The sequence below is a fragment of the Phalangium opilio genome, unplaced genomic scaffold (assembly GCF_054372755.1).
Source record: "Phalangium opilio isolate 3A_F unplaced genomic scaffold, DU_Popi_V2 ptg000061l_1, whole genome shotgun sequence".
In the NCBI taxonomy this organism is placed as follows: Eukaryota; Metazoa; Arthropoda; class Arachnida; order Opiliones; family Phalangiidae; genus Phalangium; species Phalangium opilio.
Window position 1 is genome coordinate 6,193,991 of NW_028324178.1, and position 13,391 is coordinate 6,207,381.

Here is a 13,391-nt window from a genome sequence, read left to right on the forward strand (position 1 = left end):
GCAACAGATTTCTGTACGAGCGGACTCTAGATAGAGAGCTGTTTATTAAAGAGAAGATGGTCGGGTATGAATACACTTCCATCTTTGAGTGTCAATTTGCTAAGCTTTTAAAAGAAAACGCCGAAGCAAAGGCTTTCTGCAAAAGTTTAACTTTTCGACCTCAAATATCAGCCCTGTTACGTATTTCGCGAACTCAGTAATACACGGTAAATAAAATTAAAAACTTTATTTATTTAGGTCAGGACATGACTATCGTTTCTATCAATTAAACTGTACAAGGTAAAATGAAACAACTACAACTCTGTAACTACTCTATTGCCACTCATCTTATCACAGCTAGTCTTTTGCTTATATACTAAATTTAAGTCTAATTTAAGTCTATTTCTATAGATAACACTGATAAAAAATATAATTTTTTGATCTAAGATTTAAGGTTAAAACATTTAATTTATGTAGTCCGCTTTTTTAACTTTCATCCGCAACATCCTCGCCGCCGATGACTTGTCATCACTAGTTACTGAGAGACCTCTAGGTTGTATATCATTTGAACAGCTCTTCTTAGGACTGTGCCATCTGGTAATCGGATTGAGCAGGATCTTATTAGGTTGTCTCGCCCCGGATATGTCTCTACTATTCTGCCCATGCGCCATGATTGTCTCGGAAGGTTCTGGTCCCCGATCAAAACGACGTCATCTGGTTTAAAGGCTGTTACTTTGGAGACCGGAGAACTTGAGTGTGCCGAGCGTAGTTCCATTAAATAATTGTTGGTCCATCTTTTCCAAAACTGGTTGAGTAGAGTCTGTCTGTATTTCAGCCTTCTTGTTATCTGGTCTCTATTTGTAGTAACGGGATCGACTTGAAAATTTCGGTCTGGTAAGGAGGTAAGACGTCGGCCCAACCGGAAATGCGCTGGTGAAAGTGCCTCAGGTTCACCGGCTTCAAGAAATGGATTGAATGGTGCCAATTTTGATGAGCTGGGTAGAGGACATCCTCTTCTTAGGAGTGATATTTCTTCCGAGAATAATTCTTCTTGGGCTTGTTTCACCCATCGTAATTTGGCTCTATGAATTTCATCTGACGTCAGCGGGCCTTTGTCTCTCTCCATCTTCGGACTTCTGGAATTCTTGATGTATCGTAATACCCAGGCTGTGATACGGAATACTCTACTGGCCGAGTGGAATTTTTGAAGGTCGAGCAGTGGTTCGGCAATTCTGATCATGCAGGCAAGTTGAGCAGCTGCACGTTTCTCGTTCAGGATCTCAGCTTGTTGTTCAGCCATCGGAAACTTATTCTTGGGCCAAAGCTCATCCTTCTTCGTCAACCACGTTGGACCGTGCCACCAAATACGATTTTCAACTAGTTCCTGCGCCTTGCAGCCTCTGGATGGTAAGTCTGCGGGATTATCCTTACTAGAGCAATTTGCCCATCGAAGCGGATCAGTCAGGCTCTGGATCTCTGATATGCGGTTCCCAACGAAAGGTTTCCAGTCTGTCTTTCGAACTGCCTCGAATCCAATGCAGCACGATCTCGGAATCCGACCAACAGCGATAATTTGAGATTTTGTTTTCCAATGCTGCCATGGTATATTTAAGTAATCTCGCTCCGATTAACGCCGCCATCAACTCCAGTCTAGGTAGTGTCAATTTCTTCAACGGGGCCACTCTCGTTTTGGATGCGATTAGAGCTACTTGAATTTCTCCAGAGTGATTTTCATAACGCAGGTAGGTCACTGCTCCATATGCCTTGGTACTAGCGTCGCAAAATAAGTGGATCTCTTGTGCAACAGGTTCTTCTTCCTCAGGGTGATAATAGAATCTTGGAATCGTGATCTTCGGTACCATAGTTAATTCAAGGCACCATTGGTCCCATTCGTCTTGTAGTTCTTTGGGGAGCTGCTCGTCCCATCCAATACCGATGACCCAGAGCTTCTGAAATAGGCATTTTACGGTTATCAGGAAAGGAGAGATGAATCCAATTGGGTCGAAGACTCGGGCGGCCGCTTGGAGGACACCTCTCTTAGTATCTTTCCGGTTTAGTAGGAGATCCAGCAAGATGGAGACATCAAAGGTGAATGTATCGTTACAAGGGCTCCATGTTACCCCCAGTACTTTAAGGGTCTGCGAGTCGTTTCCATGTGGGCTGTCGTCTTCTTCTAGTTGCCATTGTTGAGTTAGTTCTTTGGAATTCGTAACCCATTTCCTCAGGTTCATGCTCGCTGCCTTCATGATAATTTGGGAGTCTTGACGGATACGATTAGCGTCAGAAGTCGTTTTAGCTCCGGTAAGTAAATCATCCACGTATAGATTTTTATTTAGAATGTCGCAGGTCTCTGGATATTGTTCTTGGAGCGTCTTGAAATGATATTTTAGTGTCGCCGTAAGTAGAAATGGGCTCGTTGTTACACCGAATAATACGCGGGCCATGAGAAGGTGAATGAATTCCACAGGCTTGTCAACCTCGGGCAATCTTCTGATCCATAAGAAACGAACATAGTTTCTGTCTTCGGGTGCCAAGGATATTTGCAGAAAGGCTTTTTCCACATCTGCCATCAATGCTACTCGGTGTCTTCGAAATTGTATCAATATCACCAGAAGATCTGGGTTAAGGTTGGGTCCGGACTCAAGACATGCGTTTAGGGATGAGGTACTCTTCTCATGTGACGAGGCATCAAAGACAATTCGGAGCTTGGTCGTTAGCTTGTCCTCTCTTGTGACTCCAAAATGTGGAATGTAATAGGTCTCCTCGTTACTCTTCTCCTCCATTGGTACCGGCTCAGCAATCCCTTGCCTCAGATATTCGTCGATTATGTCAGCGTATTGTTGGTACAGCGTTCTGTCTTTCCAGAAACGACATATCAAACTCTTCATCCTTCGGGTGGCGTTTGAAAGATTGTTCTTGATCTCTGGGTGATTACTCCTCCATGGCAACTGAACCTCGTAGCGGTCATTCTTGAATTGGATAGTGGAGCTATGTCTATCAATCATATCCTGGTCTGATATGCACAAGGATTTCTCTTCTTGAATTCCCAAGCTCTCCAGCTCCCAAAACTTAGGTAACCACGCTGATAGACTCTGATCTTCTACAATGGATACCATGACGGCTGAAGATCGGACTGCCAAGTTAATCGATACAGGAACAGGACCCTGGATCGACCATCCAAAGAGGCTCTCCACGGCTGCCAACGAACCACCCAGTCTCATTGTATTTCCTTGTACCACAGACCAATAGTGGTCGGCTCCAATAAGAATTCCAAGCTCCGACGGCGCCGCTACACCTTTGACAGTTGGGCGATCCGTTAAGGTAATTCCCTTGTTCTTCATTTCCTGAATGATTCTATCACCAGGTACGCTCACTAGAGCTCCGCAAATGGTAGATATCTCAAGGACTTCTAGTTCAACGCTTTTCTCAGGCTCAATAATACTCCGAAGGGTGACTTTGACTCTCCTTTGTTCTCGAAGGACTCCTTCTTTAGATCCAAATGAATTTACTACGACAGAGTGTTTCGCAATGACTGGCAGCTGAAGGCTTCTCGATATATCTTCTCTGATAAATGACTGTTGGGCTCCATTGTCCAAAAGGCATCTGGCTAAAACTTGGTTATATTTGTCTTCCACGTACAAAAGAACGGTTTGGAGTAATACTTGCTCGTATGCCGAAGAAACAGGTGGTAGAACCGTAGTCATCCTCGTCAATTCTTTAGGTGTCGTTGACTCGGTTGTCTTCTCTATGGTGTTCCGTTGCTCTTCTTGTTCGTTTCTGCAGATCGAGGTGTGATGTCTCCTTTCACATACAGTGCACCTTGAACTTGATCTGCATCGACGTGCTCGATGTCCAACTTTCAGGCAGATGAAGCACCGATTCTGAGTTTTGATAGCATCCAGCCTCTGCTCCATTGTAGATGCCTCGCATCTCTCTGGTGTATGTCCTGCTTCCTTGCAATAAAGGCAAAGGTAGGCCACTGCTGTACTCAGTGCGGCTGTTGTGTGAGGCCTTCTAGTAAACTTTGAATCATTATTAGCTAAGTTTATCTTGCTTCGGAATGATTGGATCTCTGGTCGTCTATCATCTCCGTGGTCTTCAGGCTTGCATAGTGCGGCTCGTTCTCGACTCTCCACGTCCATTCTCAAATGTTCTAGCAGATCCGATATATCCCATTCATCGTCATTCTCTAACTTCTTGCTGAACTCCAGGTATATGTCTGATGGTAATACCTTCATGAGTATAGAATATAGCATACTACTATAACTGTCCAGTGGAATTCCTAAGGAATCCAAACTCTTCATCTGGGTGTCGCAATTGTCGTATAGCTCTCGAAGACCTTGTACATCAGATGACCTTTTGATTGGTGCAAGACTCGTGAGTTTGTGCATATGGCTCTGCATAGCCACTGTCTTCCTTCCGAAACGGCTCGTCAACGTGTTGATAGCCTTTTGATAATTCTCGTTGGTTAGGACAAACCCTCCAACCGCCTTCGCGGCTGCTCCTTGCAGATAAGACCGTAAGTAGTTGAACTTGTCTATATCAGCTAACTTGGCGTTGTCATGAATCGTACTCTTAAATTGGCCCCAGAAGCTCTGCCATTGTGTTGCTTCTCCAGAGAATGGCTGTATAGTTAAACGAGGCAATTTAACTTCTATGTTAGCTCCTCTTTGCTCTGTGATGCTGCAGTTTCTTGCTTCTGCTACCACTGAATTGGCTCTCCCATTGATTTTTCTCATGGCTCGGGTTTTCGCGGCGATGATGGTCTCGTTAATTTCTTCCGAACTATTGGCTTCTTCCTCGATCTCGTCTCCATTATCTTCGGGAATTAGGTTCATTATACTCTCGTTCAGCTCATTCAGGGTGGTAGACTTGGCATCTAATTGAGTAATTAACTGCTCTACGGTCTCGTTGTCAACTTCATCTTCGTCTAGAAGCTCGTACAGTTTATTTAAGATTCTCGTTGTTCTCGCTCGAATAGTTCCTCTTGATCTTTTCAACTTATCCATTACCTCTTCGTTTTCACTTAAAACTCGCACCGTAAGTACTCAAACTCAATCGCGGACTACAGAAAACGCAACTAATTTCACTCAATTAACTCTGTCTCCCGGGTTTCGGCACCAAGAAATGTTACGTATTTCGCGAACTTAGTAATACACGGTAAATAAATTAAAAACTTTATTTATTTAGGTCAGGACATGACTATTGTTTCTATCAATTAAACTGTACAAGGTAAAATGAAACAACTGCAACTCACTACAACTCTGTAACTACTCAACTGCCACTCATCTTATCACAGCTAGTCTTTTGCTTATATACTAAATTTAAGTCTAATTTAAGTCTATTTCTATAGATAACACTGATAAAAAATATAATTTTTTGATCTAAGATTTAAGGTTAAAACATTAAATTTATGTAGTCCGCTTTTTTAACTTTCATCCGCAACAAGCCCGTAGCGCTCTCTATGGGGGACGAACGGAAAATTTTGTTCTTAACTGCCACGTGCAAGGTGAGGAGAAAATTTTCTACAAGGATATTATTTCTTTGTATCCGAAAGTTTGTCGCGATTGTCCGTACCCTAGCGGCCACCCCATAATCTATAACAGAGATTTTGACAAATCGCCAGGGTGGTATTTTGGCGTTATGAGTTGTCGTCTGCTGGCCCCTCAAGATCTCCACATCCCCTTAATTCCCTTTCGCAGCGGTGGTAAATTAGCCTACGCCCTCTGTCGCACGTGTCTAGAATTGCGAGCGGAAATCTGCGATCACACTGTCAATGAACGGGCTTTCGAATCAGTCTGGCCAACGGTCGAAGTCTATGCCGCTATGGAGCATGGTTATAAACTTCTCGATATATTCGAGGTTTACCATTATCCAAAAACGGAATACTTCTTCGCCCAGTACATGACTGATTTTATCGCCTTGAAAGTGAAGAATTCCGGATTTCCCGCTCACGCGCAAACGCCTCTGCAAAAAGAGGCGTATATCGCTGACATAAACAAGAATGAAAAGCTCTCGCTGACGGTGGCGGATATTCAATCAAATCCTTCCCTGCGTAATATCGCAAAAATTAATTTAAATTCTCTTTGGGGTCGCATGGCATTAAATACGGGAAAGATTCGCAGCATCTTTATCAACAATTATTACGAATTGATACGATACGCGAGCGATTACACTCTGGAATTAGTCGACTTACGGCCCGTTACGGAGTCGATCGCTCTCTTATCGTACAAAGCCAAAACCGATCACATTCTAGACTACAAACTGGGGTCTGCCATCGTGGGGAGCTTCGTTTCTTGCTACGGGCGACTCGAATTGAACAAGATGCTGCTTCAATTGGACCGCGCAGCTTTGTATTGTGACACCGTTTCCATAATCTACCGCCATCTACCGGGAGAGTTTGACATTCCGACTGGCAATCATATTGGTTGCTGGGCGGACGAACTCGGCGGTGATTATATAACTTCCTTTTGTAGTACCGGTGCCAAAAGTTACTCGTTTCGCACTAGCAAAGGAAAAGAAGTTAAGAAAATTAAAGGGTTGACGTTAAATCGAGAAAATCTGGAAAAACTTGACTTTGAAACCTTTGAAAGTGTGGCGATGAATCCGGAAAAGGAAGTTACAGTCAATGTCCCTTTTAATTTTAAACGGGACAAATACAAGCTGCAGCTAGAGGCCGTTAAAATCACCAAAAGATTTCGCCAAACCTCGAATAAGAGATTGTTGAACGCCGATTTGACAACCAGTCGACCGTACGGTTTTAAAGAGTCAGCATCCGCTTCAACATCTCTCGCGCATGAATTACGAGGCTAGGCGAAGACATACTTTCGAGGGCTTGTGGGAATCTTGCGTTCCTATCGAAGCCCTGGCCAAAGACGGTTTCTATCTTGCAGATGTAGAAACACAGACGACGCGCTGCGCCTTTTGCGGCATTGCCCTGTACCAGTGGCGTTGCACGGACAGTCCATCGAGGGAATATCGCAAGCACAGTCCATCGTGCGCGATGGTTTCCAAAAAGGCGTGCAACAACAAACCACTGCGGCAAGGGTTTCCCGACTTCCCGACCAACGATGGCACGGATGTTTGCGACCATCTGGTTCAGACATGCCCAACCACCAACGAAGAGCGGTCGGGAACCGAAAAAGTGCGCGTGCGCATCCTTCCGTCGTGTTCGCTACTGTAGTGCGTGTTTACATCCTACCACCCTCCGAGTCGCGCGTCAACTTTAACCTCCTCAACGCCCAACGCTTCCGCCAGCGTTGTCTGGAATTAGAAGAGAAACTTTTTAAAAAAACAATTACTTAATAGGGGAATTTTTTTGGGTAAAAGGGTTTCGTTTATATTGTTTAAATATTTTCTAATTTGTGTTTATTAAGGGTCTTTGGGTTTTGGGTTAATTGTATTTTTGATTATATATATTATATATATATATATATATAAACTGTTAATTAAAATAAAAATGTTTATTAATCAAGATGAATCCAGCCGAGTCAGTCTCGCATTCTTTAAAGTTCCAAACACCCGCTCAGTTTCTAATCGTGGGGCCAACGCAAGCGGGAAAAAGCTTTCTTTTAAGTAACTTATTGCAAAATTATCAGCTTATGTTTGACCCACCGCATAAAAAGGTTATTTATTGCTACGCGGCCTGGCAGCCAAACTACGAAAAATTGAAACAATTGATTCCGGGAATTCAATTTATTCAAGGATATCCAACGGCTGATCCAGACTTTTGGGAAATGAATCGCGATTCCTACTTGATACTAGACGACTTAGCTAGCCAATTATTTAAGCAAGCTCATATTGCTGATTTAGTGTGCGTGACGTCGCATCATTTAGGGTATACGGTCATTATTATTACTCAACAACTGTTTCCCAAGGGTAGCCAATCGCGGATAATTTCTCAAAACTCTTCCTATTTTATAATAATGAAAAATCCTCGAGATGTTGCCTCTATTAAATATTTAGCGCAACAAATAAGTCCAGATAACCCGAGACGTATTACGGATGCGTACAGGCTAGCCACTAAAGAACCCTATAGTTATTTGTTAATTGATTTAAAACAAGAAACTCCGGAAAATTTACGATTAAGGTCGCGTGTTCTACCTCACGAATCGCCTATGTATGTCTATGTCGATTAAATTTAATTGTCATTTGAATAATGGCCCCACGTGTTAAACATCGATCAGGAAAACGCTCCCGACTCGTCGTAGCCCGTCCCTCGACAAAGTTTGCGTCAAACTAGCTGTAAACAACGGCGAACCCTCTTAAACAATAGTAGCACGCCCCAATTAAAGAGCATTCAGACACTTTGTAAGAATTTAAAGGGCGGAGGCATTTATTTGAGTAAAGACCGTAAGAAAAGGTTAGCAAAGTACAAGAAAATTATTAGACAACTCGGATCAAGTACCTTGTCGCAGAAAAGCAAAAAAAAGCTGTTGTTGCAGCAATCAGGTGGTTTTCTTACGACGTTGCTTGCAGCAATTTTGCCTTCAATTGTCCAAGCCATAGCTGCTAAACTATGAAACAAATGGTGCTAGTGCCGGCTAGCGCCCTAACTTCAACAGCTGCCCAAGAACATTCGGCCTTGGACCGAGAGATTGATGATATTTTAAAATCGCCATTGAATGCTTACGATAAATTATATAAATATTTGGACGCTTTTAAGAAATATTTAAGTATCGAGAAACAAATTCCTTTACCTAAATTTGAGGTCGTCAGTCCTACAATTGCAATGTCACCCACGCCGTCATTACCGGTCACCCCTAAAATGCCGCCGCGAAAAAAACAATTGTCATGGCCGAGCTATGCCACGTCATCACCGACAACAAGCACGTCGGGCAGTTCTTTTACTACGCCTAAACGAACCGAGCCTCGACAAAGGGTTTTTAAAAGCGAAACGGCTGCGGGGACACCAACACGAGAAGATTTTTACCAACAATTTGGGCCGACCTATGTTGGAGATATGGTGAAACGGCAAGCCGAAGTTCTGGCAAATCGTTTGCAAAAAACATTTTTTACGCCAAAAAGAGAGCTAGAAGAAGGGGCTGTTGGTTATGCAAATCCCGACGACGCTTTTCAAGAAGAAATTGCCGATGAACAAGAGAATCTAGAGGAGGCGGAAGCGGACAATCTAACGGACTTGGAAAACCTGTTTGAGACGGCCTCCGCTAAACAGAAGAACAAGAAAAAACAGAAAAAACCTCGGAAAAAGAAAGACGAGCTTCAAAATCTCGGTCCAGTAGTTCCATCTAACGAACGAAGAGCTAAACACCATAAATGGCGTGATATTGATTAAATGTAATATTAAGACAAATAAAAAATTGTTTTATTGTGAACAATATCTGTGTACATGTTTTTTTAAATGTAAAGATAAATATAATAAGGCGACATAGTCGTTAAGTTTAAGGTTATTAGCGTAAATGGCGTCTAATATCGTCTTTCTAGCCACGCCCTCGCAGCGGAGTGCTAGGTACAGACTACAATGCAGACCGCACAGTTGAAAAAATGGATGTTGAATTTGTTGTTTATTGTAAACAACTCGTTTCCCGTATCGTTTTAAATTAACTTTATAGTATCGCGGCGACTTTCCGTAAGTGCAAAACATTTCTACCGTGTCATTGTTAGAAAAGCACGCTATCCAATGTTCTCCAGCCTCTCCAGCAGCTTCGTTATTGAATATAAAGCAAAATTTGGGCCTTTTAGGATGTGCTGGGAGTTTATCTACGGGGAAGCATCCTAAATAGTAGGGTCGCGTTCATTTGTCGCAAGTTAAAAGAGCGTTTATTTGCGAAGTGTTCATAATTTAGTGTTGACCAGGCCCGTCTCGGGTAACAAGACTTTTTGTAGTTCGGCGCCGTAGAAAACACCCAAAATTTGCTCCCCCTTTAAATCCGCTACGCGTTAGACGGGTGGTGACCTGGGTATGACGTCAACAACGCGGAATATTTCGTCAGTAAACGTGCCTCCCGAGCTAGTTTTTCTAAATACTCGACTAGCTATAGAGAGACGCACGTGATCGCCAACTTTAAGCCTCGGTGCGTATCGATTAATTCCGTTTGACTTCCCGTACAGTTTATTCCAAATGATTGATTCGTTATCTATATTAACATGAGCCGGTGCAATTCCAGTAGTTGAATGAACCCGTTCATTATAGGCTTGAGTAATTAAAGGTAAATATTTAACGTAATTTTTATTCCCTGTGGCCGTAATAACCCGGGCAATTTGTTCCTTAATTGTTCTAATAAAGCGTTCCGCTAGACTGGCCTTATGCTGACTCCGGGCAAAATGTATTTGCACATTGTGACGTTTTAAAAAGGAAGCAAAGTTGCGCGAACTAAATTCTCCACCGTAGTCAGTGTATATTTTTAAAGGGATCCTCTCTCGAAATATTTTTTTAAAAGCTTCGATAACCTCGCCAGATGTTTTGTTTCTAAGAGGTATTGTCCATCCGTAGCGGCTTAAGACGTCAATGACGCACAAAACAGCGAACATTTTTATTAAAACGTTTTAATTTCGGTAGATCCAACAAATCAGCTTGAAAAACGTCATCGATAGTCGAGGCGTACACCTGGTTGGTTTTGAATCGGAAATGTCGAAATCGGTGTTTCGTGTAGGCGGGTTGTTTCTCGAGAAAGGCGATTAATTTTGCTTTTGGCACGTCCGGTAAGGCCTTTTGTAATCTCGCTAGCGACCCATAGGCGGCCTCATTAGCCACGTCGTAATAAATTTTTCTAATTTTAGCGTCCATGTCTTAACAAGTATAAATAACGACTAAATAGTTTCCCAATAAACAGCTTTATTTAATACACACAAAGGTATTTTATAAAAACAATATCAGTTAAACAAATACGATATATCAGTACATTTATTTTAATAGCCATAAATCAAGGCATTCTTTAAATCGGCAAAACTGTTGACAAAATAAGCGTAAATATCCTCTTGATCCTCGATCCATCCGTGTTCAGTCTCAAATTGATGCAAAATTTTCTCACGATCCAATTGAGGCAGCGCTTCGTGCAAATTACGTTCGACTCGATCACTGAAATTTGTGTCAAATTCCGAGCAGCTTTGAGAGTGGCATATTTGTTTTCGACACTCAACGTTGGCGCAAGTGGAAGTAACGTCAAACAAAGTGGTAGTGAGCTCGTTTAAAATTAATTCGCGCATGCGACAGACAGCTATCCCTTTAGCCTTGAGATCCTCGTCAATCAACGGTTTTAAATCGATCAATGTCTGCCATCCTGTTTTGTTCAGGCTAAATCCTTCGCTGGTGCTAAAGTTGAGGAAATAACGACTGCCGCCGCCTCGTTCATAGTATCGAAGATCGATTAGACGTTCATCTTTCGAGTTGACGAAGCATTCCAGCTTGAGGCGCTCTTTGACGGGCAACCAAATATGATAGCGAGGTATTTTTCCGTCAAAAAAGGACGTGAGTTCATTTTGAAACCGAAACAAAGCGTACCAGGCGTTAGGTTTTAATATAGTTTTTGTACGCGTATCCGGTCTTTGAATTAATATTTTAGGTTCAATTGATTCAATGACGCAAATGTCGAGCTTTGGCGTGACGGTGTGTACTTGGTGCATATTGGCTCGCGACTGATATTGTATTTATAAAGTTTTAGTCTTTTATACGTTGGGGTGATTATAAATAATTTCTCTGTTTTTAGATATTATTAATTGGTTGTTTGGAAATTCGGCCATGACAATGCACGTGACGATTTCGGTTAGCGGAGAGCTAAATCTTAACGATAATCGCAAGTTACCAGTCTGGGGCATGGAATTTAGACCTAACGAAGCGAGATGTTCTCTACTCAAATCAAAAACAACGACAAAAAAGCCTTTTTTATATAAATCGTAAGAAATTATATTTCCCCGGTCAAGACCTAATATCTCGAGACCCTCGAATAAAGAATTGTAACATCTAACGTATTGATCGTCGTCAAAATTGGGCGTAAACGGGATATCGGGATAATTTTGAGAATTTAAAGAGAATTGCATGAAATCGAGTTTGAAATGTTGGAGATCCAGGGGGTTGGAAGTTGCTTCCCCTACAAATTTTGTATTAGTAACGAAAGCCACGACAGTTCGCGAGGGTAATTGCCCCGTAAACAAGCTGTCCCTAATAAAATCTTGCGTTCCGGTGGTTATTAAGAAATTTTTCATAACAATAGAGTTTACTTCGTAGCGAGCGTTTATTCCCGAGTTTAACATCTGGGCGTGAGCTAGTTGCAGTTCGGGAATAACCTCAATTTCGCACGTAAACAAGGTGCATACCGTTAAATCAATCTTATACTTTTTGCCCGTTTCATTGTGAATAATAGCGAAATCCGTGGAGCTTCGATGAAGTCTAATTCGCACCTCGATATTATCTAGCAAGAATTTGGGCGTTTTGAACATATCCAAAAATAATTCGCCAATTACATCGCACGTCTTTGATTGTGCCACGCGTTTAGCGCGACGACCAATACCATTATCTTCTTTGTTGATATTGGCGTCCGCTAAAGCCGTCGCCGGATCGATAATGGTATCCAAATAATATAACATAGAAGTTAACCAGGAATTGGCCGCCGTTTGTCCATAATTTAAAATTATTTTAAAATAGGCCATGTATGGGTACATATTATTAGGTTGCTGGACAGCGACGCCATTAAGAAATAATTCTACTTGACAAAATAGCGAGGCAATTATTAAATTTGTCACCGAGACTTTCTTTTCCGCATCTGGAACGGCCGTGCCGTCCTCGTGCAAAACGCGAAACTTTAATCTCAGAAGAGTTTTAGTCAAATCATGATAATTGTTAGAGGGCGGAATAATAAATTCTACATATTTAGCATTAGTTAGTGGGGCAATTGGATAATGAGCAGTCGTTTTAGTCCCAACAATATTATTATTTACCACTGGCTTTTCAAATACTTCAAAATCGGATAGAACACTTTCGTAGGTCGACATGTTTAGTCTAGAAAATCGCGTTTAGTGCGTCGCTTAACACGTTTGCTCCGGCTTGTTTTAGCAGTCCTCTTTCGTTTTCGACCCGTCCCGCTCTGAGTGTTGACGAACCGGTCCACGCCTTTATGTAGTAGGGAATTTATTGATTGTTTAACATTTCTTTTAATCGATTCTCGAGGTGATATTCCGGGGTTTTGGGCATCGCTAATTACTCTACTCGTTAACCCGACAGCTTCGGACGCTAAAGTACTAATGGCCGGCCTAATAAAGGGTGTAATTTTGCGCAATAAAGAATTGAAGATACCACCAACACTGAAACGACCCCCCGATTGGAAAACGTTTGCGTGTAAAGCCGGAAGGGACGATCCTCTTTGGAAATACAGAGTGTATCTATTAGGTACCATTGCTCCTGTTCTATTGACGTCGACGTCTAAAAAACAGTTTAATATATACTTTACCCACATTAA

The 13,391-nt window shown here is 42.1% G+C and overlaps 1 protein-coding gene across 1 annotated transcript; it reads right to left on the bottom strand.

Annotated features, from left to right (window-relative positions):
- Positions 1–443: 443 nt before the first annotated feature.
- Positions 444–4,988, bottom strand: LOC149664094 (uncharacterized). Its single transcript, XM_089842000.1, has 3 exons — positions 1,502–4,988; positions 615–1,455; positions 444–573 (listed from the first exon to the last, which is right to left on the bottom strand). Exons 1-3 carry the CDS (start codon positions 4,986–4,988, stop codon positions 444–446), a joined length of 4,458 nt encoding a protein of 1,485 aa, XP_089698126.1.
- Between the last annotated feature and the right edge of the window lie 8,403 nt (positions 4,989–13,391).

Bases quoted from the DNA above. Each gene is read 5' to 3' on its own strand.
- LOC149664094 (XM_089842000.1), bottom strand. From the start codon at position 4,988: ATGGATAAGTTGAAAAGATCAAGAGGAACTATTCGAGCGAGAACAACG. The intron at 1,456-1,501 runs GTTCGAAAGACA...ACCGCATATCAG, and splicing joins GCTGCATTGGATTCGAGGCA to AGATCCAGAGCCTGACTGAT. The intron at 574-614 runs GCGAGACAACCT...TCCGATTACCAG, and splicing joins ATAGTAGAGACATATCCGGG to ATGGCACAGTCCTAAGAAGA.